This window comes from Colletes latitarsis, chromosome 10, assembly GCF_051014445.1.
Source record: "Colletes latitarsis isolate SP2378_abdomen chromosome 10, iyColLati1, whole genome shotgun sequence".
Classification (NCBI taxonomy): Eukaryota; Metazoa; Arthropoda; class Insecta; order Hymenoptera; family Colletidae; genus Colletes; species Colletes latitarsis.
This window is the reverse complement of record NC_135143.1, coordinates 28593129-28620699: the sequence shown is the minus strand read 5'-3', so window position 1 is coordinate 28620699 and position 27571 is coordinate 28593129. Positions and strand designations below refer to the sequence as shown.

The following is a 27571-nucleotide window of genomic DNA, read 5'->3' as shown; positions in this document are numbered from 1 at the left end:
CCGTCGTCCGTCGCTAGCCGTCGGCCAGAAATGCGGGTAGCCTTTAATTACGGTCTAACTCGAAATTCGTCGGACGAACACCGTCCCGTCCGTTGCGTTCTTATCAAACCACGTTTACACACATGCACACACGCGACACACGATGCCCGGCCGTGGAACACGACGTATATATATATACACACACGACAAAACACAAATCGTGCCCCGAACAACTTCTGCCTGCGAGCAACGGCCGCGACACGCTCGAGGCTTTTCGGTCGGTCGTGAAACGGTCGCGGATTTGTTACGAATTTCGCGAACGGTACGTGAAATAGGACCACGGGGGATAACAGGCACGGGGTAGGAGCTGGTCGAACGATACGGGGAAATAAAGGCACGGGGTAGAGAGAAAGGAAGAAGAGTCGGAGGAACGAACAAGTTCACGTTAGCAGGCACGCTTACCTCTTGGTGGCGTCGAGCAACGCGCCCTGGAAGCACTTGGCACCGTGAACGAAGGACACGACGACGATGTCCGGTAGCGCGGACTCGACGGTCACGAGGATCTTGTCGCCCCTGGCGAGCGTGAGCGCGGACAGGGCCACCGTGTCCGCCGCCATCTTGGCTCGTTAGAATTATTGCTCCTCGCCGTGTCGAGGCCCGTCGTCTCTCTCTCAGCGGATGACGTGAGGAGCGGCTGGGGCTGCCTCACTCTCCTCCGTGTGTACGGAGGCCATGGGCTCACCAAGGCATGCTAGGGGTGGGGGAGACAGGAGGGCAGTCTCTGGCTGTTTGCTTGCTCGCTTGCTCGCTCGTTCGCTCGCTTGCTTTCCTAGCAGCCACCACCGTCGGTCGCGCCGCGTTTCACGTCCACGCACAGCTGGGCACTAGCGCCTTAATGCGCATGCACGCCACGGTACTCCCACTACTCCGTCCCAGGAACGTGCCACAGCCCCGTCGAACCCAAGATACTACGCAAAATCAGAACTATTTCTTTCAATTACATTATCTTGCAACAATGCTTTCTAAAGCAATTAATTTTCTTTTATCTTTGATGCAATGGATACGGTTTAACGATAATAGATATAAATGTCAACGTTTCGAGAGCCTCGTTCGATGGCTCCTTTGGAGAAATATACACGGAATTGTTGTTAATTTCGTGTGCTACTTTGTACTAGCTTTATAGGTTGTTAAAAAAGCTGTTGTATCCCATAATGGGCGTCCAACATTGACCCGATGATAGCCAAAATTTTATTCGAATAAAAGCTCTGTGTAACGATTTATTCGCAACAATTATTCGTTCAACACGAAACATATTTTGAACGAAACAAAAATTGTTTATTTGGATAAGAAATTTGCCCATATCTACTCGAAGACCAAAGAAAACTAACCTTTTAGAAACTCTTCGTCTAATACGGCAACTATAGGACAAAATGAACAAAGCAGTTTTACTGACCGATTAAAATATATCAATAACCAAAAACACGAGGCTTCGTGGTCGTGCAAGCAATAATATTTAATATCATTACTGATTAACAAATTATTGAACATTTTCGATTCGATGCTGTTGTATAGTTTGTTTTCAGATAGAATGCAAAATTTGCATTATAGAGTTGAATAATTAAAAGAAGGAATAAAGCAACTTTATGGAACAAAGAAGACAAAAAAACCGTCCAATAATTTGTTAACCGATAACGATATTAAATATTAATGCTTGACTACGCATCTTGTGTAAAAAAAAAAAATTTCATATCAATAACCGCCATGTCTACTTGAACACATCACTGGCAATATCTTACAAAAATACTCGTTAGACCTTTGCTATCGATGATACGATTTGTTACTACGTAGCAACTAATTAACACAAACAGTCGAAAAGTTGTGCAATTGTAAAGACTGGAGTTAAAAAATTCGTTAATATTGTAGTCCAATTAACAAATTAGTATCGTTTGATGAAGGATACTGTATATTTCCTTTTATTTCGTCAATTTTTAATACAGACATTTTAAATATTACAATTAAATATTAAATATTAATGGCTACGTTGCTTACCATGTAAATATTCCAAAACGAATTACAAAAAGATCTTACTTGATGCATAGTTCATACGGCACTGTACTTTGTCCCAGGACCGTAGATAACGTCTGCAATGCCCCTCGTCTACACAAACAATCTCCACAAAGAGGGTAGCATACGTTAGAAAGTAAAAACCTTTCTTGGAGGATATATATCTCTCTTCTTTTAATTGAACGTGTATTCCCCCTTATGATTTATCCTGTTCAAGACAGGGTGCAACAGCTACCCGGTTTCAAGTATAATTTTCTTTCACACGATGCGTCGTGACCAGTCTAGATACACTACTCTGCACGCATACTTTTCGGAAGCATTCTTTCTCCATAGGACGGTGGGGACAGCCTGAAAGAATGAACCATTATTCCCTATAGAAACATATTCCATCTAAATTTGCGTTATTAGCATCGTTCTACGATTTTTATCTCTTTATCGGTCAGGTATTTTGGTATTTCTGACTTTTTTTATATATCTCTCGAAGAGAAAAACACAAAGATTATCAGTAATCGCGTGGCACTCCCTTTTTTGCTCGCTTTGTGTACGACTAGACGTGGATCTAACAAAGAGGCAACGCTATCTTCAATTTGTAAACGATACCACAGGCACGAAGATCTCGAGATCTGTCCCTCTAATCGACTTTAATTGAAACGTAATTGAATATGTGTTCTTTTTTCTATAGTTGCTCGATATATACATCCGCGAGGCAATATTTATTGCATCTGACTATCTTTTATTACGAGTCGGATTTAAACGAGCGGAAAATTACACAAACGTAACCAAACAACTTTATAATCTGGTCTAATAGTGGAATTTTTATTACGACTTAAAAAGATTTCCCCAGAAAAGTTTTCTGATAACAAAAATAATATGTATATGGAGGAACGTGATGGAAAATTATGATCATCTATACAAACATAGCTCGACCCCTAAACCGTATATGTAATTAAGCAAAATAAATATGAATAGTATTATATTAATTTATGGAATATATACGGTATTATCAAGTATTAACATACGCCATAAATACATAAAATATCTATCGTTTATATTACAATACTCCATACGTTACTCGTTCGTTTATGTACAGTATAATGTTCTATTTGGAAATTAATGCGTATTGTATAATAAGGTTAGACGGTTCATCGATATCTATTAATCGCAGAACGCACACCGGAAGTCGCCGGGGTACGCTGAGCAACAGCCGCGGACATAATGCGGACCGAAATTACGGCATAAATATTACGAAATAATAATTCGTGACAGTTTCAGCTACAATATGGCGACGCGTGACGAACGAGGTCGAGTTCTACTTTTCGCGAGCACGGAAGTATACAGCTTTTAGTCGGCCTCGTGATCCGACTTTTCGTGCACGCTGGCCGCGTTGCAACGGCTACGAAAACAACAAGGGGGAAAGAAAAAGAAGGACGGGTGGAGGGCCCGCGGGATAGACGAACGGACGAGGACGTCGCGAAAGAAAATCACGCCACGAACGTTTCAGGAATTCGACAGGAGCGTCCGTGAACTTGATACTGCCCGCTGACCTTCGCCACCAGGCCTTATTTAAACTTTCTCCGCACGCATCGTTTCATAATATTAACAAAGAGGCCTCCGTGCAACCGCGAGAACAAAACTACTTAAGATAACGAAAAGAAAAGTAACACCAACACGGGCTCGTATGCCCGTGAACGGAGATGAAATGTCAACGACGAGCCTAACGAGCTTTATTTGCATAGGGCAATACTTTATGTTGTTTAGTAAACGGTATCGTAACGTAATAGGTATACGAAGTCCATTTGAACGGTCGTGCATATGTATACATGCGTATATGTCTCCGATATTAGCTCTACATTGTCAATATTATTGCGCAACTCGGAATATTGCGCACTCTATATCGAGCGTTTAGGTTTAGGGCGTTCTTCAAATTGACAGGACATTTAACCGATGGTTAAATTTTAAAACATCAATTCGCGAATTTGTACAATTTAAGTGGATTTTACTTTTGATATATGTGAATATAAATGTTTGTTTAATTTATATGGAATATATACGGTTATTAATAGTAATCCTTGTAAATAAAAATATCGAAATACAAGTTGAACTTTCCTCGTTATTGAGAAAACTGACCTTGGCAAAACGTGACCCTCATACATATGTATATTCAATTATAGTATTATATCTGTCAGCGTTCCAGAATTATTAATAATTAATTAAGAGGATGAATAGACAGAAATCTTTTAAATGTCACAGCAAACAAAAATCCAAATGATCGACTTGTAGTAGGTTCACATCTACCAAGTAATCTTTGTTGATATTCGTGATAATCTCGTACAACCTTAAACTAACGTTCCAAGTCAATTCTTCTGTTTAGATGCAGCAAGGCGCGAAGAAACACGTTTTCGATATCGCTCATAAATATAACAGTGGATTTTACATCGTATGTCCAACTTTCTATAATACTTATTAATTAGTTCCCAGCATCTCAGAATTTTTCGACGAATGGTGTCTGCCTGTTATTTGTGTAGAAATAAGATAATATTATACAGGGTGTTCGACCATCCCAGGGAAATATTTTAATGGGGGATTCTAGAGGCCAAAATAAGACGAAAATCAAGAATACCAATTTGTTGATGGAGGCTTCGTTAAAAAGTTATTAACGTTTGAAGTTCCGACCGTACTGAATTTTTTTCTAGAAACTGGGTAGGATTTCGGGGGTAGGTCTATTCACCAAAAATTATTGTAATTGACCCCCGCAACCGAAAATAATTTTTCCAGAACGATTTGAAATTTTGTTTTTTTCGTCGAAAAATTTAGGCACCTAATTAGATTTTCGGTAAAGAATTTTTTTCTCGAAATTGCGTAGGATTTCGGGGGTATGTGTAATGACCAAAAATGATTGTAATTGACCCCTGCAACCGAAAATAATTTTTCCAAAACGATTTGAAATTTTTTAATTTCGTCTAAAAATGTCCGTACCTACTCGAATTTTTTTCTCGAAATTGCGTAGGATTTCGAGGGTATGTGTAATGACCAAAAATGATTGTAATTGACCCCTGCAACCGAAAGTAATTTTTCCAGAACGATTTGAAATTTTTTAATTTCGTCTAAAAATTTCCATACCTACTCGAATTTTTTTCTTGAAAATGCGTAGGATTTCTGGGGTATGCGTAATGACCAAAAATGATTGTAATTGACCCCTGCAACCGAAAATAATTTTTCCAGAACGATTTGAAATTTTTTAATTTCGTCTAAAAATGTCCGTACCTACTCGAATTTTTTTCTCGAAATTGCGTAGGATTTCGAGGGTATGTGTAATGACCAAAAATGATTGTAATTGACCCCTGCAACCGAAAGTAATTTTTCCGGAACGATTTGAAATTTTTTAATTTCGTCTAAAAATTTCCGTACCTACTCGAATTTTTTTCTTGAAAATGCGTAGGATTTCTGGGGTATGTGTAATGACCAAAAATGATTGTAATTGACCCCTGCAACCGAAAGTAATTTTTCCAGAACAATTTGAAATTTTTTAATAACTTATTAACTTACTAACGGAGCCTCAGCCAAGAAATTGATATTCTTTATTTTTGTCTTATTTTGGCCTCTAGAATCCCCCATTAAAATATTTCCCAGGGTTGGCCGAACACCCTGTATAACCATAAAGTCATAATAGGCGAACGACGTTTGTGCAATTTGTATTACCCAGAGCCCTACGAGGGTCCAATCATCGATATTATTCAAAATTTTACTTTCACATATTTCACCCACCGTATCTACGCCCAATCGGATTTTATGGACGATACAAGAAGGACGGGGATGGCGGATCTTCAGCGCCAGTCATTGTAGATAGGAAACTCGTAGGAAAAAAGTTATTCAAAATTATGGATCTTTTTCCCATCCGTAGCAAGTTGGACGCGAAACTCTCCTCGCAGGAGAGAGAAGGACGGTTGATACAAAGCGCATGGAACAGTCACGATAACAATAATAAAGAGATGGCGCGCTGGAAGGGAGGAGCGCAGGGGCGTATCGAAATGGCGCTCGCGTTCGGGCGCCGTCCGATCAGCTGGCGTGTGCGCTGTTACGGTGAACACCAGAACGGGCCAGGCTCTCCAGAAGTGACACGTTCGTTTCACGGTAAGCATACGAAAAAAATTTCTCGATCGTTGGAAAAAATCAGTTACGTAATGTACGGTCGTTGCACGAGTGGTTCGAACGGTGTATTGCCGAAAGGTGGGGTAAATCAGCACGATGCTCGCCGGTCGGTTCGCGATATCGTTCTTGAATGAAAATATACCGGCACTATGACGGAAACTGGGTCGTTCGTCGACCGCCACCTTCCTCTGTCGACGGGTGAATATGTAGTCGATAATCACCGCGAGGGGCCACGAAACGTTCCACGAAATTCTTGTTCGAAAGGATGGCTGTCGCAAAGTGTCTTGTCGCCACGCAGCAACGTGGAACGAGAAACTGCGGACGACGGGGGTTGAGGTGCGACAAACGGGAACGAACGAAACGCGCACGCAGATTCGATCGGGCGTTTCGTAGGTTATGCCGCGTTTCGAGCAGAATGGCATATATCGCTGGACTGGGGCCCCGCATGGCGATACAGCGCGGGTACGCACGATCGGATGTCGAACTCCGCCGACACGAAACCGAGTGGCTCACGTGCTTCGCGACGGTATCGATCGATGGATCAAATTCGGCATTGTCAACGTTGCGTTATAATTCGCGGGGCTCGAATATTCGCTCCAAGTTTCGCTTAACGTTCGACGTACGAAGAATAGTGTCGAATCGATACATCCAGCTATCGGGTCGGAACGATCAATTAAAAATGTACGATGGGGAAATATCGTTAATTTAAATGGCGCAATCAGTATTTGGAATTTCATATCAATCGTCGTTTCTCTCGTATCTTTAAGACTTAGAGTTATTAGTGTGATAACAGATTTTATGATGTTTGCATAGAGTAGCAACACAGCGATATCTAAATTGTGCTAGGAAATTTCGCGATTTTTATGCGCATTTGTTACAAACGTCACACTACCTGTAAAATCATTATTTTCTTTGGCATTTCTCTCGTACACGAGTGCAAAATATGGGTATAGGTACACAATTAAGCGTTGCTGGGTTATCGTTTGACTTGCAAATAAAATATATCTTAAACTTTAAGATAAATACGCGAGTTCTAAATAAAGCTTATCGAAGACTAAAAATAAAAGAAAAATAGATATGGCGGACACGAATTAATTCCACTTTCCTTCGGTCTACATATATTCTTTTTCTTTTTTATATCCTAAGGATCTTTTTGCGGTTTGTTGATTACAATTTTTAAATTCAAAATGATATAGAATTTTTATGGCAATGTTATGACTGTCTCGGGTCGTAGACGCTCGCGCTTGCAGCTATAAATATGACGTTAAGAGGCCTGCTTGAGTTTATCGCGTTCCTTTCATTTTTTCAATTCCTTTAAAGCACTTCGGTGAACGATACTTTTAACGTGAGACTAATTGACGGTGGCTCGCGTCTGTTTGAAGAAGGTTGAGGTGACAGTAGCCCTCGATCAGCAAAAATGGGGGAAGAAAGATTGGACTTGGAGAAACCACTGTGGGACCTGAGTACCTTCGTGGGCAGATGGAAACACTTTGCTTGGATGACTGACTTCAGGACCTGCGTCGTGCCCGAATCTGACTTGCTCAACGCGAAGAAATTATGCGATGACTACAAGTGAGTACACGGCGAGGCTGATCGGTTTCGTTTGCTAGAATAAAAGCCAATTTCTAGGAGGCTGACGATTTCGAAAACAGGGCTTATAAAGGGAAACATTAGGAATGGGTGTATTTTAGAAATTACGACGAGTCGTAAAATCTGAATACTCGAGGGAGTTGAAAAAAGATCGAGTAAAAGATTTGAATGCATAGAGTGTGGGGGGGGGGGGTCAAGGACACTTCAAGGCCACTTATAACCTACAGAAAATGGCCGAGCGTTAATTTTTATAACTTAAGCGTCGTATATTTCAAAATTAAATGTTTTTCACTTTATATGTAAATCATCTTCAGATTATACAATCTACATTGCAAATAGCCTTTCCATTAGTATTGTAAGAATGACTAACATTGCTTTCTTTAGTAAACTTATGTGTTAATTATTTCTTTACGAAAGTTTCTTCTTGTTTTATTTTTTATGTACTCTATCTTATTTAATAAATACCAACATACTTAAATATCTTAATATAAATATATTAATAAAACATAATTGCAAATTGAAATCAATATTTTAATTTCGTTTAAGACGTGTAGCTCGAGAATAAATTCTTTGTATTGCGTATTTATCGAGGAAATGATCAGAGAATACTCTTGCATAACAAATGTTATCGGTACATATACTTCGCTGTATTAACCATTTCAAGGTTGGTAAAAAAGATTTTGTTTTTCGAACGACTGACACAGTCGTTAATTTCCATCGATTTAATTATGTCGAGAGGAATTTTTTTTAAATTTTTACATTACTTAAGAAATTTATGATACACAGAATGTTTCGATTCAATTTTTTTTTTTTAGGAGTATCAAAATTAGTATTTGAAACGTTTGAAATACAGAAGATATTTGCTATAGTCATTTGATGTCTTTTTTTTGCGTCTACAAAAATCAATAGTCCGTTTATCCCTTAGACTTGGGAAAGAGCCAGCTGGTACAACCAGAGAGCAAATCATCTATGCTAAGAAGCTTTACGAGTCGGCCTTTCATCCCGACACCGGTGACCTGCAGAATGTCTTTGGCAGAATGTCCTTTCAAGTGCCAGGAGGAATGGCTATAACTGGCGCCATGCTTCAATTCTACAAGTAAATTTCTTTTATGCCACTTGCAACAACGTAGACCACTGACATTCGTCGCGAATTATTTATTTTTTTAATTATTGTACGATTCGTTTTAGAACAACCACAGCTGTGGTGTTTTGGCAATGGGTGAACCAGTCGTTCAACGCGTTGGTCAACTACACGAATAGAAACGCCAACAGTCCTACGACAGAGCTTCAGTTGGGGGTAGCTTACGCGAGCGCGACAACAGCAGCAATGATAACGGCGATAGGATGCAAATCATTCTGGGCTAAACGAGCCAATCCACTTATGGCGGTGGGGTAGAATTATGCAGGGTGTTCGGCCACCCCTGTGAAAAATTTTAATGGAAGATTCTGGGGGCTAAAATAAAACGAAAATCAAGAATATCAATTTTTAGATTGAGGCTCCGTTAAAAAGTTATTAAAAAATTTTAAATCATTATGAAAAAATTATTTTTGATTACGGGGGTCAATTACAATCATTTTTGGTGAATAGACATACCCCCGAAATCCTACGCAGTTTCGAGAAAAAAATTCGAATAGGTGGGCAAATTTTTCGAGAAAATTAAAAAATTTCACATCGTATTAAAAAAATTGTTTTCAGTTGAGGGGGTTGATTACAATCATTTTTGGTGAATTGACATACCCCCGAAATACTACGCAGTTTCGAGAAAAAAATTCGAGTAGGTGGGCAAATTTTTCGAGAAAATTAAAAAATTCCAAATCGTACTAAAAAAATTGTTTTCAGTTGAGGGGGTTGATTACAACCATTTTTGGTGAATAGACATACCCCCGAAATCCTACGCAGTTTCGAGAAAAAAATTCGAATAGGTGGGCAAATTTTTCAAGAAAATTAAAAAATTCCAAATCGTACTAAAAAAATTGTTTTCAGTTGGAGGGGTTGATTACAATCATTTTTGATGAATAGACATACCCCCGAAATCCTACGCAGTTTCGAGAAAAAAATTCGAGTAGGTGGACAATTTTTTCGAGAAAACTAAAAAATCTCAAATCGTTCTGAAAAAATTGTTTTGAGTTGGAGGGGTTGATTACAATCATTTTTGGTGAATAGACATACCCCCGAAATCCTACGCAGTTTCGAGAAAAAAATTCGAGTAGGTGGGCAATTTTTTCGAGAAAACTAAAAAATCTCAAATCGTTCTGAAAAAATTATTTTCAGTTGGGGGGGTTGATTACAATCATTTTTGGTCATTACACATACCCCCGAAATCCTACTCATTTTCTAGAAAAAAATTCGAGAAGGTGTGAAATTTTTCGACAAAATTAAAAGTTTTGAAATCGTTCTGGAAAAATTATTTTCGGTTGCGGGAGTCAATTACAATAACTTTTTATGAATAGACCTACCCCCGAAATCCTACCCACTTTCTAGAAAAAAATTCAGTATGGACGAAACTTCAAACGTTAATAACTTTTTAACGAAGCCTCCATCAACAAATTTGTATTCTTGGTTTTCGTCTTATTTTTGCCCCTGGAATCTCCCATTAAAATTTTTCCCAGGGTTGGCGGAACATGTATATTTTCTCAATAAGCGATAAGTAATGTATGAAAAGAAAACCATATAAAATACAAAAAAGCATTGTTATGAAAAATAATTGTAGAGTCAACGGTATATGTTCCATCTTGCGACGATAATGCTTTTTCGTATTTCGTATATATTTTTTTCGAGTATTATTACACTTTAGAAAGTAAATGAAGGAAAAAATAAAACAAAGAAATTTAACGGATCGGTTATTTTGTTTATAGCGTTACGTGCCGTTCGCAGCAGTCGCCGCGGCCAACTGCGTGAACATTCCGTTGATGAGACAGAATGAAATAAGCCAGGGGATCGAGATCAGCGACGAGAATGGCAACAAACTTACAAAATCAAAGGTAGATTGCATTCAGTGCACGCTATGTGAAACGTATCGAATGATCCAGTGAATGCGTTCCTTTCAGATCGCGGCGGTCAAAGGTATCAGTCAAGTGGTAGTCTCGAGGATTATTATGTGCGCGCCGGGCATGCGTAAGTGGATACTACGGTCGGAACAAAAGAAAGTCGAGCGTAATTTACGTTGCTGTAATGAAATTCAAATTTTGTTCCCTTAGTGATTCTACCACCTATAATGGAAAGACTGGAATGCTACCCGTGGATGCAGAAAATCAAACCGTTACACGGACCGATACAGATTATGATGGTCGGCTGTTTGTGAGTACTACTTCTTAACACACTTTATTTTCATTAACCACCTGCATTTGGCACCGATTCGTGGACACGCGTGACTAAACCGTACACAGTGCAACGTAGATCAATTTACAACTTGACAATTTTTTAAATTCTTTCTGTACATATTTTACACAAAAGTTTACAATACGATGACAATAACTCGACATTTAATCCTCATTTAAACATTTCAGTCTGACGTTCATGGTGCCCACAGCGTGTGCGTTGTTCCCACAAAATTGGTAAGCACATACGTCTGAATTTATACATCGTTCGAAACAAACTAACTTTCGATATCTTTTAATATTTAAAAGATTGTTGATCTATGCTTCGCTACATTTATTATTGCTAAAGTTGAGTCAGGCGTAAAATCCAAAAACCTTTACACGTAACGAACGGTATCTCGCGATATAAAATATTTATTATAATATTAAAAAGTACATACAGACTTAATTCAGATTATCTCTGAAACACACACATCGAATCTCGAAGAATTGACAAAAAAAAAAACATTTTTACTTTCCTCTTGCGCTTACAAAGCTGCGATTAAAAATTGAATATTCAATCCGCCGGGAGGATCAATGCATTAATATTTAATTTCAATTTACGTACGCAGATCGCGTGTATATTTTGCATATGTTTCACAGCTCGATTGCTTCAAGCACTCTGAAACGCTGGGAGCCCGACAGTTACGAACTTTTAAAGGAGAATTGCGCATCGAGGTCCATACCTACGCACCTGTACTTCAACAAAGGTTTATAATGTACCAAAAAATTTAGTCGTCGTAACGGAACATTCGATGGTGCGCCCTCTATGAGGATCATAGCGATCGATCATGGAATCGAACAAACGTTCGCGTACGATACGAATTTCGAGTACTTGTAGTTTTCTGCTGGTTCAGAGGATGAAATACGTTCTGTGGTGAACACACGATAACGAACGATACGACAATACGTGCATTTCGAATAATTTCTATTCTACATAGGGTGACGTACTTTATTTTTTAAGTCCCGTTACACGTGCTACGACACGCGCAACTACGATACCTAATTTGCATTTTCGTCATCGGCGACGATCGTCTCCTACGATAGTGATTAACCGACAATATGTATTACCAGTCGCGAAACGTAACCTCCTTGCTGAACGCGAGTGGTTTCTAAAAGCAATAATTTATTTCGAACGCTCAATCGTCTTGCTTCAAATTAAACAAACATATCGTTTAAGTAGTTAAGCCGTGATACGGCAAATTTTTCACACTATACTGTTAACCGCTAGGAATGCGTTACGAGTCATTAAACGACTGTCGATGTTCTACTATTGCTACCTCCCTGAACTGTTAAACGAAACTAAAAATGCTGCCATGTATATTTTAGTAACATTACAATAAACCTTGGGAAATAAGTATGCACGAGTAATTTCGTTCGAATTCCAGTCGATGACACTTTTAACACTACAACTACCGAGGTCTGACACCTGTCTACTTCTACCAGAGAAGTCAAAATTACTTGTTTTAGAAAAGAAGAAGTATTATAACGCAAAATTGTGTTTCAAACGTATTTCTTTAGATGCAAAAGTCGCAACAAATTTCGGGAAACAAGTGTAAATGGATAATCATTGTGGCAAGTGGCAAAACAAGACGTTTTGTTCCCTTTGGTAGATCTAGTGTTAACGTTCTAACGCGCACGAGAATATAGTTATAACCTAGTAACATGAGAAACTATATGTTGGGCCGTGAATGCGACGGTTGATTCTGTTGCGGTGTGTAACCAATGCGTTCTTGAATTTCACTTTGCGGCACTTTACCACCCCACGAAGGAGGATTGAACGTTGGTTGCCTTTCAGATTTCTTGGCTTCAAGAGCTTTCCTCATTGTCTCGTATTCTTGTAGATCGTCTAGCCGTAAGTCGATTCTCGTCGGACTGCGTCGTATCATTTTACTGAGGAAAGTTGAAGACACCTTTCTTTTAGTACGAAAACCTCACGCTGGACGCAATCTTTACATAACCTTGCGCCACGTGGCTATACGGAGAGGAACCTTACCACAACAAATTTCATGCAATTTAGAACACTACCGTCTATGTTTTTTTTCTTTGTCGAAATAATTTCGTTAATTTTCATCGTTTTATGAAACGTTTGAATATCGATAGTTTTAGGAACACATTATCACTACCTTATTACAAATTTGACTTCGTACTACAACGTGGTAATCTTTATTAAAAAAGTACGGACAATCTTTTCTACTTAACGAATTGTATAAATATCAGAGTAATTACACGTGCTATAGAGTACATTTATTTTGGTACTTTGAAAATATTTGAAAATCTTAAGCAACATACGCGCGTTGATTAATTGCAACAAAGTAGCACGTGCCATACAAAGTTGATGATTAAAATTATAAAATTTTTGACAAGAAAATATATGAAATTCTAAAATTAATAAAAGAGAGAGAACGTGTGACGTTTTAAATTAATGGAGCAAGTTCGAATTGAAGATCGTAAGTATGTGAAATCGTTCTCGTAATATTTTTGCACGGGGCACCAAGTTTCTATAAAGACACTCCTGAACCTTAGGTTAAGATGGCGGATTACGTCGAATAGATAACTGGCCCGTAATAATTCCGAAATAAATAGCATTAAAAAAATGTATTGATTGCCGAGCCACTTATTTTCGTGCAAATGACATTCTTTATACGATATTACGCACGAATTATTCCTAGATTCGCACCATTTACAGAACTAGCGTGAAAATGTGGGTACAACAAGGGATTTGGCCGCCGTAAACACGCTTCCGATCGAGTGCTACAATTTTCGTTAATTTTGCCACGGCGGCAAGCACTCCCCTTTAGTAAATTGTAAATAATTGTAAATTAAGCACCAGGCAACGAAGTGCCAGCACGAAAGGATGCTTTACTTGGAAGATTATGTCGAAAGTACGTAAAAACGAGACATGCTTTGCTTACCCAGCTTCTCAAGAAAGTTACTAACCTTTCCGAATATACTCCCTCGTGAAAGTATCAAAAACTTTTCCCAATGCGAATATCTTTGTAGTTATTGCGTTATCGTACACAATTACTTGAACGCTGCTTGTTATTTTACTCTAAGATTAAATACAATGTCACACGAGTGCTTTCTTGTTGCGCCATTCTGTGTAAATTTTAGGTTAGTTATATGTTTTCGAAATGGTCTATAGCCATCTCTGATCTTGCTCATATATTTTGATGTTAAACTGTTCTTATAAAACGCCTAATGAATAGTACACGAACATTTTGACAACTGTATTAATTAGACCAGTGTCAATTATTCTTAAATAATTCATCCCTTTCACTACAATCTTATTTGGTTATGTTGACCTTCTTTTATGGTTTCAGTGATCGAGCATCTACCACAAGAATTAAGAGACCGATTCACAGAAATGAGAGAAATGGACTTAGGTGTACAAAGTATGTTCTGTCACCTGCTATAGAATACTTCAGTTTCAAGCATACGTCATTTTTTTTTTATCCGACTTGTCGATTACTCCAATAAACGAATCAATTTCAGATTCAATGGACAGTTTAGAAAAAAAAGTAAAGACTTTTTTTTCGAACGCGAAAAAAATGAAACCTAGCGAAAAGGAAGCGGAATACGAAGCCATTAGAAGAGAGTATTACAAGACTTTAGAGGATGCGGATGAGAAGGTGCACTTAGCTAATCAGATGTACGACTTAGTAGATAGATATTTGAGGAGATTAGATCAGGAACTGCACAAATTTAAAATGGAACTAGAGGCAGATAATAAAGGTATCACGGAAATATTGGAAAAAAGGTCACTGGAATTAGATCAACCACCGACGAATAGTAGTCAAAAAGAGAATCGGTATAGTTTCACATCATCTAGTAGGTCACGAGACAATCACAGTCATTGTAAGTGAATTATTTTATCGTTACTCTAAATTACGTATTATTGACACTATGGATACGTTATAACTGTATTAAATATTTTCCAGCTCGGGCAGAAAAAAGAAGAGATTCAAATGCATCCTCTACTTCGATAGAAAAACGGTTAGCTATAGAAAAAATTTCACCGAGTCTTCCTGAATCGCGACCAGCTTCTGCAAATTCAGGACCAATTATTGCCGCTACAAGCGTGCCATCGACCCCTACTGCCATTGCAAACTCCGTTGGCTCCGTAAGTTATAACCTTGGTCACATAGGAGCTGGCGGAAATGCCATAGCAGCTGCAGCATCCCAGGCGATTGCCGCAACGCAACAAATGCAACAAGGCAGACGTACCGCCAGTTTGAAAGCTAGTTACGAGGCTATCAACACTGGCGGTGTACACGCGGCTGAATTTAGTAGAGAATTAGCTGGTGCTGCTCAAACGGCTATCGCAGCTATACAAGAGACAACTAAAAAGCATAAAAAGTACGGGTCTCTTGTCAACAGGCGGTGTTACTTTCCGTCAAACTATCGTTGTTCGCTCTCTTTTACATCGGTGTCATTACGCATTTTAGAAAAGTAACGACTGCTGTCCCAAGTTCGAGCGTAGTTGCTGCTTCTGTTCAGCAACCAGTATCACCCCCAGTCATAACTACGAATACACAAGTTGTGGATACGGATAATCCAGATTGGACGTACGATCCAAACGAGCCAAGATATTGTATATGTAATCAAGTATCGTACGGAGATATGGTCGCGTGTGACAATTCAGATGTAAGTTAAACTTGTACTTATCGATTCATTTACAATCGATTAATTTTATCGTTACTTTTTTACAGTGTCCATTTGAATGGTTTCATTATCCATGTGTGGGTATCACTGCACCGCCAAAAGGCAAGTGGTACTGTCCTCAATGTACATCTTCTATGAAGAGACGCGGAGGACGGAAAAACTGATTCTACTATAATCAGTGCAAATACAATGAAAAAAAATTGCTACTACCTCTTAGGCACTGTCCGTCAAGTACCAACTTAGTTAGGAAGCTGTTAATTCTGATTTTATATGACTTTTTAAATGTGTTTAAAGTTTAAGTCGTAATTTTATCTGGTCCTGGTCTTGTCTCATGAAATTTAAATTTCTGTTTTTTAAAGCAGAAGAATGCAGTTTTTTTTACTGCGTTTTGTAGATAAAAAATACAACAAAAGGTGAGATGGTGCAAAAAGTGAGCTTTGAACAAATTTCGTTTTAAGAAGTTCCGCGTACAAGTAACTGCAAATATTTTTATATTTTTTGCACCATTCTGTACTACGACCACATTAGATAGTTTCTACGAATTTACATTGAAAGGTAATCATCTTTCCCTCTGGATACGATACAATCGATTGACTGATACCCAGAGGCAATTTCTCACGGTGAATTTTCGAAATTTACGTTTCTAGTTTACATGACGTCAGACAACTTTCGAACAATCTTCGTGTATTTACGTACTCCTGTTAGTTCAGACGTGCTTAGTGTCTCGCTGACGACTGTGCGAGCAGTAATGTTTCAAGTGTTCCACGCTTTCAGGAAAGAAAAAGTAAAGAAAAAAAAAAAAAGCTGATACAAACGAATCGAGAAAATACTACTTTCGAAACGGAGTAATGTAGCTACTTGGTGTATAAATAAAATGATCGATGCAGATTTATTATTTGTGTTATTATAATTCGTAAACAGTTTCCTAAATTCGTTAGAGTCCTATATCCCATTCCTATGTATTTTAATCAATATTATATTTACGAGACAACGCTTTTTTGAATAAGCGAATTTTAACAATTTAGCGAAGTATTAGAGTATACAGGGCGTTCGGTCACTTATGGGAAAAATTTTAATGAGCCATTCTAGAGGCCAAAATAAAACGAAAATCAAGAATATCAATTTCTTGACTGAGGCTTCGTTAAAAAGTTATTAACGTTTGAAGTTTCACCAGTATTGAATTTTTTTCTCGAAAATGCGCAGGATTTTGGGGGTATGTCTATTCACCAAAAATGATTGTAATTAACCCCCGCAACCGAAAATAATTTTTCCAAAACGAATTGAAATTTTTTTTTTTCGTCGAAAAATTTAGGCGCCTACACGATTTTTTTTCTCGAAAGTGAGTAGGATTTCGGGGGTATGTCTATTCACCAAAAATGATTATAATTGACCCCCTCAGCTAACAATATTTTTTTCAGAACAATTTGAAATATTTTAATTTCGTCGAAAAATTCCACACCTTCTCGAATTTATTTCTAGAAAGTGGGTAGAATTTTGAGGGTATGTTTATTCACCAAAAATGATTGTAATTGACTTCCGCAACCGAAAATAATTTTTCCAGAACGATTTGAAATTTTTTTGAAAATTACATATTTCTAAAGCAACCAAAATAGAATCACATGGGACGGATCTAAACATACAGGTTATTTTTCTGTATATGAAAGCTATTCAAATAATTGCCATTGCAATGGGACATCAATTATCCGAACTAATAATTGGTCAGAAAGGGTAACTAGTACTCACTAGTGATCGTCAAAGAGTCAGGAGTACAGGGAGGATCCAGGAATGACCAGGGGTTAGGATCAAAGTCAGGACATCCGACATCTTCGGAGTCTCCAGGGAGAATGACAGTTTCCAGCTGCAACGGTTCTACTTATACCTTAACGTATAATGACGGGAAGGTGGGAATGAGCCTCGTCAACGAGTCGACAGTCAATTTCGCTATCTGTTCGATCTACAAACAAAATTATTTCACGAAAAATGAATATTTCCACAAAATAATATTCAACGCCATTATTATACGATACGTATTATTAAAAATTTTTTCAAGTATCGTCTGACGTAAATTAACGATAGATACGACGATACGAATAAATTTGAATAAATTTTCATTGAATTTGACATTTAATTTTCTAACAGTCTGGTGTGAAAAGCTAACAAAAAGGGAAAAACCGACACGATTATGGTATATGTCATCATATGATTCATAACGTAACTACCGCGAACCAATGATTATTGACCTTCTTCGTTTGAAAACCGTGGAACGTTTCTAACCTTGCCATCGTGTTCCACTTCGGTTATTTTACTATAAAAATCCCGCGATGTTGCGCCACGCGTTATGTCCATAAATAAAGATATAATTAGGATCGGAAGTAATTTCCGTCAAATTACCCAGGCGATACATTTTACACCCTTTTTGATGTCACCAAGCGTTATTGCTCTTTTATCTGTTGAAGGAAGTACATTATTTTCGTTCCGAAAGAATGTACGAGTTAATTCTTCTAAACGATGCCACGAACGCGACATAGGGAATCCGCCTATCCTCATTCTATATAAATCAACGTAGAACCGGCATCTAAGAATTGTCATCTTTCGACTTCTACACCGACTAGTTGACAAGCTTAAATTCTACTTCTACGCCAACAAGTTTACAAGTTAAAATTTTTCAAATCCTAAGTAACGACTCTACTCAATCATGTCCTGTATGCTACTCCCGTTGTTCGTTGTGGGTATCTTGCAGAATCAGGTTTCTGCACAGAATGAGATTCTTACAACTTTCGATGGCACCTCGGGCCTTATATCGTCAAGTACGTGAATTAAATTCGTCAATTTCGATAGCAATCTAGTGTTTACATACGCTAATTTTTTCCTATTAAAAATTATATTTGTATTTCATGATTCAGGTAGCAGCAACGGCATGTGCACCTGCCAATCAGCGGGTACTTGCCCGTCCGCTACTACTAACATCGATATTCGAATCGTTAATACGGTACGTATGTAAATTTTTATTTATACAGGGTGTTCTGCCATTTTTTTTTTCCGTCGAAAAATTTCACACCTTCTCGAATTTTTTTCTCGAAAATGCGTAAGATTTCGGGGTTATGTCTATTGACCAAAAATGATTGTAATCAACCCCCTCAACTGAAAATAATTTTTTTAGTACGATTTGAAATTTTTTAATTTTCTCGAAAAATTTATCCACCTATTCGAATTTTTTTCTTGAAACTGCGTAGGATTTCGGGGGTATGTCTATTAACCAAAAATGATTGTAATCAACCCCCTCAACTGAAAATAATTTTTTTAGTACGATTTAAAATTTTTTAATTTTCTCGAAAAATTTATCCACCTATTCGAATTTTTTTCTCGAAACTGCGTAGGATTTCGAGGGTATGTCTATTAACAAAAAATGATTGTAATTGACCCCCTCAACTGAAAATAATTTTTTCAGAATGATTTGAAATTTTTGAATTTAATTGTTAATAACTTTTTAACGAAGCCTCCATTAACAAATTGGTATTCTTGATTTTCGTCTTATTTTGGTCTCTAGAATCCCCCATTAAAATTTTTCCCAGGTATGGCCGAACACCCTGTAGATTAACAAACGATGTGAATTTAAACTTTTGTCGGGCTCACCGATTTCAACGACAGCGTCGTACATTGGAGGGGGGCGTCTGTGAGTGTTCTGAAACAAAAAATAATTGCCTTTTGCTTTCAATTTTCAAAATATAATTATTAGAATTAGAAATAAATTACTGAATTTCACGTCTAGGGATACATTAGACATTTATTCAAATCTGCAATGCGATAAGTAAAAATATACAATATTTCTAGTTCAATGGTGTACTTGTCATCTTATGGCGGTCTCTAAAAAATAATATTTCTCATTCCTGTAACTTTAACAAATAATATTGAGAGGTGAAACTTTGGAGGTTAGTTTCGCCCCTTAAACTTTAAAAATATACCTGCCCCTTTTTGCTACCCTACATACCGCCATTTTCATCAAAATGGAGGGGGAAGGTCCTCGATAAGACGTCCTTCGTGGACGTTTGCTGTCCGTGACATACCCCCTCCAACAAATTACAAGGCTATTGAAATAGGTGAGGTCAGCGCTATTACGAATAATGATCCATAAAACTAGTTAGCAATAACAATATGATACATTAACGAGCCATTTATCCGACAAGCTTGGGGCCGGAAGTGACGCAGATTTCTGGCCCGAGGTCGAATTTTATAAAAGATCTATCTTGAATTTTTTAAGGGCTCGAATTGCTCCGCTGGGCAAGTATACTGTTGCTCGCCTACTTCGGGGCATTTAGTCGATTCTACCTGCGGTATTCGAAAAATAACAACGTCTTCGCACACCGAGGGCCAGGCCAACTATGGAGCATACCCTTGGCAAGCTGTGCTTTTGACAACGAACAATGCTTACGCAGGTTCCGGCGTGCTAATTACTCCGAATCATATACTTACTGCTGCCCACAAAGTAGCATCTTACACGTAAGTATATTACACTGGTCAACAAACGGAAATTACGTGGATTTTTATGACTTTGTTAATCTATTACCATTTGCTGTTGACCAGTGTTATATTTACATTTGACAATTATAAGACAATTCGATATTTCGATCGAAAAAGAAAAACAATAGGTCAATTGTTCAAGGTTTTAAGCTTTACTGAAACGTTACAGAAATGGCGGGATTAAAGTAAGATTAGGAGAATGGAATGGGCAGTCTACCAGTGAACTTTATCCAGTCAGAGAATACTCGGTTCAGAAAGTATCTGTACATCCGAACTTCAACTCTGTTAATCTTCAAAATGATGTAGCCGTATTAACGTTGAGCGGTACTGTTCCTATTTCAAGCAGTCCCAATATTAACACCGCATGTTTTCCTTCGTCAGTGCCTCCAGCTAATACAAGGTAAACGCGAAAAACTTTTCGTGCACTTTATATAATTGATACATTAAAAATTGATGCATCGATAACTATAAAGAATTTTTACGTTGAATCTTTCTTCTTTGGTTATGGTATCATTCTTCCACGAGAAGAAGGCACAGCGTGTTCACATCCCCACTCCTGTTGCAGTCTGCTGACTCGCAGGCATTGGTCGAAAACGCTGGCTAAGATCGGTGAGAGCCAATCAGCGGACTGCAGCAAGAGTGGGGATGTAAGCACGCTGTGCTTTCTTCTCGTGGAAGGACGATAGAAAGTTGGTTTCGCACTGATCAACTCGTTTCGATAATCGATTCGTCGAACAGTCGATCTAGAAAAATCAAAGTTACTAACATTGAGTGTTTAACATATTTTTCCAAAGATGTTGGGTGTCAGGCTGGGGAAAGGATGCGTTTGGTGCGAATGGAAAATATCAAAGTACAATGAGAGAAGTCGATGTACCCATTGTAGACGCTGCAACTTGTGAAGCCTCCCTTCGAAGAACCAGACTTGGACAATCTTTTAGTCTCAGTAAAGGCAGTTTCTTGTGTGCAGGTGGCGAAACTGGCAAAGATGCATGCACGGTAAGTAATTCGAATTTTCTGCTCTGTTGGTATCAATTATGATTATTTTATAACGTAATCTCGACGTACGACCGTATCTTTTCAGGGTGATGGCGGTTCGCCATTGGTGTGCCAAACTGGAAACGGTCAATGGCAGGTCGTCGGATTGGTAGCATGGGGTATTGGTTGTGCTACTCAAAATGTTCCTGGTGTATATGTGAATGTATATAATTACATTTCATGGATTATGCAACAACTTAATTAAAACATACGACCACATTGCATAAATTAAATACCGAACATGATAATATAGAACAGTCAATTTATACAAAATACTATCGAAATGTATTCTTTGTACTTGTTCGGATTAACCGAAAAATGTAAATTGACTACTATTTATTAAAATGTATAAGTTGTTATTAAATATATTTAAAGATAATAAGTTTATATCATTGACGTTGTTCCTAATTTTATTCCAAACTTAGGTTAGGTCGTAAACTATAACATTTGAACTATATCTGTAAAATTGTATTATTCATTGAATAACACCAAATATATTCTTGACACGTTCAATATTACGTAAAATGTTTTACATATGTACGCCGTTTACGCGAATGCTAAAAAAGTTAAAAAAAAACTTTCGAACAAAAACTGTTTCACTGATTCGTTAGTTAACAGTAGAAATGAACACGAATTGAATGTTTTTATTTAAACTGTAAAAATTTAAATAAAATGGTCTTGTTCGTGAAAACCAGATTAAATATCTATACCTAAACGCATGAAATACAAATAGAGGGCGTATCACGTTTGACGTTTGTGAAACTGAGAAAGCACTGGAGAGCACTGATTGTTTACAATTTTGAGAGATTCGTAAATCTCGACAGGCACGTAATTTGCAATGATGGAAAGTGACGGCGAGTTTAGCGAGTCTAGCGATAATCAAGTTATAGGTACATGATTTTGTATGATTTCTGTATCAACGTATATGGATTATAGTAGAGAATTAAAGGTTATACACGGAATTCTCACATATTGTTATTAAATACGCAAATCCGAAGTTGTCAATCGATCGTAAAGTACGAATTCCACTTTAAATGTTTCTGTACCTTGTTACACGCGTTCACATTTCGTAAGAAATTGATATCGTTATATATTCGTATTATGTTAATAAACTATCCATGTTGTCTTATTGTGTAATACATATATACATTCCGTAAGGGGGAAGAAATATGAAATTTGTAACACCCATTTTGCAGAATACAGAGATAGAGAAGAGGACAATGATGCTGAAGATGAGAACATGGAAGAGGATGAACCTGAAGAAATGGTGGTATCCAATGAATGTATTTTTGACTTAACATTACCAGCAACACATTCTGTAAGTACCTGTTGCAAACTCTGCGCACAAATTTTACATCCCAGGATAGATCTTGCAAATTTATTAACTTTAAGCTATTTCGCTTTCTAAATGTTATATTTGTAGTTCATTATCACAGTAAAATATACCCGTAAATAATGTACATTTACTACTTTCGCAATGAATATAGTTTTTAATATATTAATGTATTATCAGTATTTAGGACAAAATTTGGAAGAGCTCAGAGGGAGGACGCTATTAGACGATGGAATTTATATGAATCTACCATTGTTAAAGAAACAGTCAGTTATATTATTTCCTGGTCAAACATTACCTATGATAGGATACGATCCACTGATCAAGGAAATGTTAATGACATGCATCCATAATAATCGTACACTAGGCGTCGTTTGTTTAGGAAATGATAAAATAGTGTCGGTAGGCACAACCGCCGAAATTTACGCGTGCACGTTCGAAGATCGTGTACACGGTTTTCGTTTGAAAGCGATAGGTAGACAACGGTTCAAGATCTTGCAAGTTATAATACAGGTCTGTTTTAAACGTTGTACGCACATTGCTGTTTAACTTCGTGAAAAGAAATCGTACAATAATCTTCCTGGGATTGTTTTAAAAGCTGCACCCTGTACTTTCGCATCTCTAAGTTGAATTTTCTTAAAAATCCGTTCACACGAACGAGTAAGTAAGAAAACGAAAAGTGTGTCGCTGTAAAAATATTTTCAAATTCTAACGACCTCCGAAAGCGTATAAAATTTTGGACTCTGAGATTAAAGTCTGTACTTTAAGGCATCTTCCCAGGAACATTAATGGATGACATATTTTCTTGGAGTTACAATAACCCAAAGATTAACGATGTTTCGGCCGAGTGCCTTAATATTTATGAGCTGCAGTATACGTATTTTATACGCCTATATTCTATCAGCTAGTAATTATCTCCCTCGCGTAAATGTTATATGTATTTTATTATTAGATCGTATCTTGTATATATTAAGTTTTCATCTTTTCCTTCTGTTGCTATCGTCAGATATATACTTATGTTTATGAACGTGTACATATGCAGGGTTACAAAGTATCAGCCAATGTTAAAGTTTTACCAGAGATAACGCTTGGACCTCCGTTTGGGGATGAACGTTTGTCCTCGTTAGATAATTTACGAATACATCCAACCACCGAGGAGGATTTTAAAAAGCAGGAAAGGGTAGAAAATCTAGACGCTATCGTAACTCCGTGGCCTGCTTGGGTGTACAGGCAATATGATCCTTTGAGACTTTCTTTAAAAATACGACAACACCTGCAATTTATTGAAAATAGTAAGCATACCGAAGTATTAGACAATTTAGCGACATAGAAAAATTATATACATCATATTAATATCATGTACAATAACGCATACGCATAGAGACCAAGAATTCGTGTTTAAAAAAAAGTTTACCTAGATAGAATATTATCATCCATAAAAATTTAATCAATTCTGTTTTTCGCGAGTCACGTCGTAAATTTAAAACGTCGAACAATTTCAGGGGGAAGTAGCATACCAAAAGATCCTACAGATCTGTCATTCTGGGTTGCCCAAAATTTGTTCCTGGACGAATACGAGAGAATTGTATTATTAAATTACGATTGCGCGATTTCGAGGCTGCAGAGGGAAATTAAGTATCTGGAAGATGTATGTAGAAGGGAATATGGGGAGTACCGTATAAATACTGTTACTTTTACTGTTGTAATTGAAACCACCGTTCTGCATTTATAGGACAAGATATTTGTTTGCTGCGAATGCAATTCTTATATTGGAAAGCAGTCACACATGTTCCCAATGAGTAAAGAAGGTCCACAGGGTACTTATTGCAATCGAGCTGGTATTATACACGACACTGTGACTTTGTATCACGCGCAGGGCCTGCAGTTAAGTCGTGGTGCACCTTCGACAGAATACACGTGGTTCCCAGGGTAAAAGTTGCTTCTTTATTCGTACGTCGTATTTTTATTTTCAAGTCGTACGTTTTACTAATTTATTTATCACAGATACGCTTGGACAATAGCCACGTGTAAGTGTTGCGGTACCCATATGGGATGGAAATTTACAGCAGTGGAAAGTCACTTGAAACCGAAGTCATTTTGGGGATTGACACGTGAAAGTTTAAAAAGCAAAAAGAAGTGAACGAACCAAATGTTTAAATGTACATTATACGGAACCACGAGTTAAATTTTACGCCATCGTTGTTGCTAATTAGTTTAATAAACCCACGTGTATATTCCCGAAATAGTTTCTTAGCGTTCTGTCGCTAAATGCAATTATTTGGTTGCCCAATTTCTTTGAGCTTTCAGTAAAAATAAAATTTGTTTCTTCGACAATGAAGATGTGTATGAAACATAACAATAAGTATTTATTGGGGACTTCCAAATGACTGAAGTATGGTGAACAAATTTCATAAGATTTAATGTTGGAGGTCTGTATAAAAGAGCAATGACTATTAAACGTCCTGATTTCTCATCTGTGGGAACTACATACATAGAAGTATAAATTGGACAAATTAGAATACATTAAAAAAAAAAAAAAAGAATGTAAATTGTTATTTTTTCAAAGCGGTTTATTCTGCTTCCAATATTTCTATGAATGTCTAGATAATATGTAATTCCTAAATTTGTATGGAACTAGTCATCACGGACATTCACATTCATTTTAAATATTGATATAGTAACACATGAATTTATCATCATGTCGTGTGTGAGAAATTGATAATAACTCTGTAAAAGTTTTGTACAATGTGATATTCTTTTTTTACCTAGTACAGTGAAATGTAGAAAATCATAACGGGTCGTCAATGTATGATATTTACTTGTTTTATCTAGATTAGTACTCAGAAAATACAGGTATATTGTTGAGTAAGTTTAAAATCATGTTATCTACCATCATTGTACCCAACTTCAACAATTACATCCAAGTTACGAATGAAGATATATAACATACATTACTGAAATAATATTTTGTTATTTGTACATTAGAATTTAATAAATGTGAATTTAACCTGGAACAAACGTCCTTACTTTATTAACAAAAATATTATTTATGAAAGTAATATAAGTTGAGTAATTTAGAATTCATTAAAAAATTTGTTAAACCAATATCTTGGCGAATAAAGTTGCAAATAAAAAGTTAATTCACGACTGAATCAAAAAATTTGTTATTCGCGAATAAAATCATCCCATTCTAGGTGATAGTATACAGGGTGTTTGGCCACCGTTGTTTTTTAATTTTGTCGAAAAATTTTACACCTTCTCGAATTTTTTTCTCGTAAGTGGGTAGGATTTCGAGGGTATGTCTAATGACCAAAAATGATTGTAACTGACCCCCGCAACCGAAGATAATTTTTTTAGAATCATTTGAAAAATTTTTTTCTCGCCGAAAAATTTCAGCACCTTCTCGATTTTTTTTCTCGAAAGTAGGTAGGATTTCGGGAGTACGTGCAATGACCAAAAATGATTGTAATTGACTCCCGCAAACGAAAATAATTTTTCCAGGACGATTTGAAATTTTTGAATTTAATTGTTAATAACTTTTTAACGAAGTCTCCATCAACAAATTGATACACTTGATTTTCGTCTTATTTTGGCCTCTAGAATCTCCTATTAAAATTTTTCCCAAGGGTGGCTGTACACCCTGTAGGTTCCTAATATGTGTGAAATATTAGGCCTAATTGATAATTTTAAAGACAAACAATTGATGTTACGTACCTTTTGATGTGCTACAAGTATACACATTACGAGAATTCCGACGACGACTTATAAGTTCTGGAATCGATCCTCGTTAAATAAAGTTTTGGTTTTTTACAATTTTATTATAGTAATATTGTCTGGATATTGTTCTTAAAAGAAGACCCAAGACAAATGTCTTTACTTACAATAGTCTCGTAGCCAAGGTCACTCGAATACCCTTCCTCTGTGCATGGAAAGCGTTGGTAGGGCTGGTAATTTTAGGTTATGGCCCTTGGCATGGAACAGCCCGATCATCAGCCTCGCTCCTGATCTTCGAATGATGATGTAATAGACTATGCTTCGGAATGCCGAAGCATCGTGACGCGATGCTACGCTAACCGTAGGAATATCGTCTAGGTCTAGTTCCTGGCTGAATTGCTGAAATGATACAAACTCAGACCAAGAGGAATAGACTCACGAAAGAACGTTCTTACATGCAATAATACTTGGAGTCAAAATGGTGTCATTCGAGTGTCCATCCTCGATGATACGGAGAATGTTCAGAGGGCTAGTAATTCTGAGTTTAAACCTCTTGGTGTAGAGTGTCCAAAGGATAAATTACACGCTTATGATCCCTGAATCATGTTGATACAGGCCAAGAGCCCAAAGGTACACCAAGCAGCACTAATTGTAGGAATATCCTACAAGATGCAGAATGATAATTGTTATACATATACAGAAAGCTGATAGTTGTGTCTCTTTCTGACCATTATCAAAAAAAAATAAGTATTATCAATTTATTATTTGTATTCTTATTGTATGTAGAATAATTATCCTCCTGCATCTTTCACAATGCCCCCACAATATAATAGTAAAAAAAAAATTAGGTAACTTTATTCAACGATTCTAACTGCTATTTATAAGCTATAAAATCATTTCACTTCGCCACCGCAGCTACAGTAACGTATACTTATAGTAAATTCATGCCCAATTAGGCGCCTCTATACTATTATCTTACAAAAACTCGATTCAAGTCCGGTCGGGTTTCTGGCTTTATAAGGGCATACAACCTAGCACTTATCAATATTTTTCAATCGAGTGAAATACAAAACCTTTTATATCCTGAAACAAAGGTCTTACATCACTTCCACGATGAATGGGGGGCAAATATTTTTAGGAATAATAGTAGAATAATAGTTTCGTGAT

General features: G+C 37.2%; 6 protein-coding genes across 17 annotated transcripts in view; 4 read left to right on the top strand and 2 right to left on the bottom strand.

The window, feature by feature from the left end:
* LOC143346835 (uncharacterized) overlaps positions 1-920 on the bottom strand; it is a 54042-nt gene extending 53122 nt beyond the window's left edge. For all 3 annotated transcript variants that reach the window (XR_013080515.1, XR_013080514.1, XM_076775349.1), the window contains exon 1: positions 442-920. Coding sequence is in view for 1 of the 3 variants with exons in the window: in XM_076775349.1 (XP_076631464.1) it covers positions 442-596 (155 nt within the window). In the remaining 2 variants the exon portion in view is untranslated. The remainder of the gene's footprint in view (positions 1-441) is intronic.
* A 5102-nt stretch (positions 921-6022) lies between these two features.
* Sfxn2 (sideroflexin 2) lies at positions 6023-11880 on the top strand. Of its 5 annotated transcripts, none has more exons than XM_076775369.1 (9): positions 6023-6174; positions 7575-7764; positions 8708-8878; positions 8971-9169; positions 10639-10764; positions 10831-10897; positions 10981-11080; positions 11290-11337; positions 11743-11880. In XM_076775369.1, exons 2-9 carry the CDS (start codon positions 7610-7612, stop codon positions 11855-11857), a joined length of 981 nt encoding a protein of 326 aa, XP_076631484.1. In that variant the 5' UTR covers positions 6023-6174; positions 7575-7609; the 3' UTR covers positions 11858-11880. The 5 variants fall into 5 exon arrangements, with proteins under 5 accessions (XP_076631484.1, XP_076631488.1, XP_076631485.1 ...); XM_076775373.1 differs by having other exon boundaries at positions 6112-6174; positions 7578-7764; XM_076775370.1 differs by having other exon boundaries at positions 6142-6174; positions 7513-7764.
* Positions 11881-12470: 590 nt separating this feature from the next.
* Positions 12471-14214, bottom strand: LOC143346849 (anaphase-promoting complex subunit CDC26). 4 transcript variants are annotated; one of them, XM_076775390.1, is made up of 2 exons: positions 14080-14214; positions 12471-13032 (listed from the first exon to the last, which is right to left on the bottom strand). In XM_076775390.1, the coding sequence occupies exon 2, from the start codon at positions 13026-13028 to the stop codon at positions 12813-12815; it is 216 nt and encodes a 71-aa protein (XP_076631505.1). In that variant the 5' UTR covers positions 13029-13032; positions 14080-14214; the 3' UTR covers positions 12471-12812. The 4 variants fall into 4 exon arrangements, with proteins under 4 accessions (XP_076631505.1, XP_076631506.1, XP_076631503.1 ...); XM_076775391.1 differs by lacking the exon at positions 14080-14214 and adding an exon at positions 14055-14075; XM_076775388.1 differs by lacking the exon at positions 14080-14214 and adding an exon at positions 13749-13885.
* Ing3 (inhibitor of growth family, member 3) lies at positions 13885-16709 on the top strand. Its single transcript, XM_076775368.1, has 6 exons — positions 13885-14024; positions 14463-14534; positions 14635-14997; positions 15081-15498; positions 15588-15786; positions 15852-16709. Exons 1-6 carry the CDS (start codon positions 13997-13999, stop codon positions 15966-15968), a joined length of 1197 nt encoding a protein of 398 aa, XP_076631483.1. The 5' UTR covers positions 13885-13996; the 3' UTR covers positions 15969-16709.
* Positions 16710-18252: 1543 nt separating this feature from the next.
* LOC143346298 (inactive CLIP domain-containing serine protease A3) lies at positions 18253-21726 on the top strand. 2 transcript variants are annotated; one of them, XM_076774272.1, is made up of 6 exons: positions 18253-18611; positions 18708-18793; positions 20063-20301; positions 20492-20722; positions 21117-21318; positions 21404-21726. In XM_076774272.1, exons 1-6 carry the CDS (start codon positions 18500-18502, stop codon positions 21560-21562), a joined length of 1029 nt encoding a protein of 342 aa, XP_076630387.1. In that variant the 5' UTR covers positions 18253-18499; the 3' UTR covers positions 21563-21726. The 2 variants fall into 2 exon arrangements, with proteins under 2 accessions (XP_076630387.1, XP_076630388.1); XM_076774273.1 differs by having other exon boundaries at positions 18253-18615; positions 18715-18793.
* Positions 21727-21960: 234 nt separating this feature from the next.
* Ohgt (E3 ubiquitin ligase component cereblon) lies at positions 21961-25567 on the top strand. Of its 2 annotated transcripts, XM_076775234.1 has the most exons (7): positions 21961-22247; positions 22554-22675; positions 22871-23203; positions 23733-23982; positions 24193-24338; positions 24423-24619; positions 24695-25567. In XM_076775234.1, exons 1-7 carry the CDS (start codon positions 22196-22198, stop codon positions 24828-24830), a joined length of 1236 nt encoding a protein of 411 aa, XP_076631349.1. In that variant the 5' UTR covers positions 21961-22195; the 3' UTR covers positions 24831-25567. The 2 variants fall into 2 exon arrangements, with proteins under 2 accessions (XP_076631349.1, XP_076631350.1); XM_076775235.1 differs by lacking the exon at positions 21961-22247 and having other exon boundaries at positions 22878-23203.
* The last annotated feature ends 2004 nt before the right edge of the window (positions 25568-27571 follow it).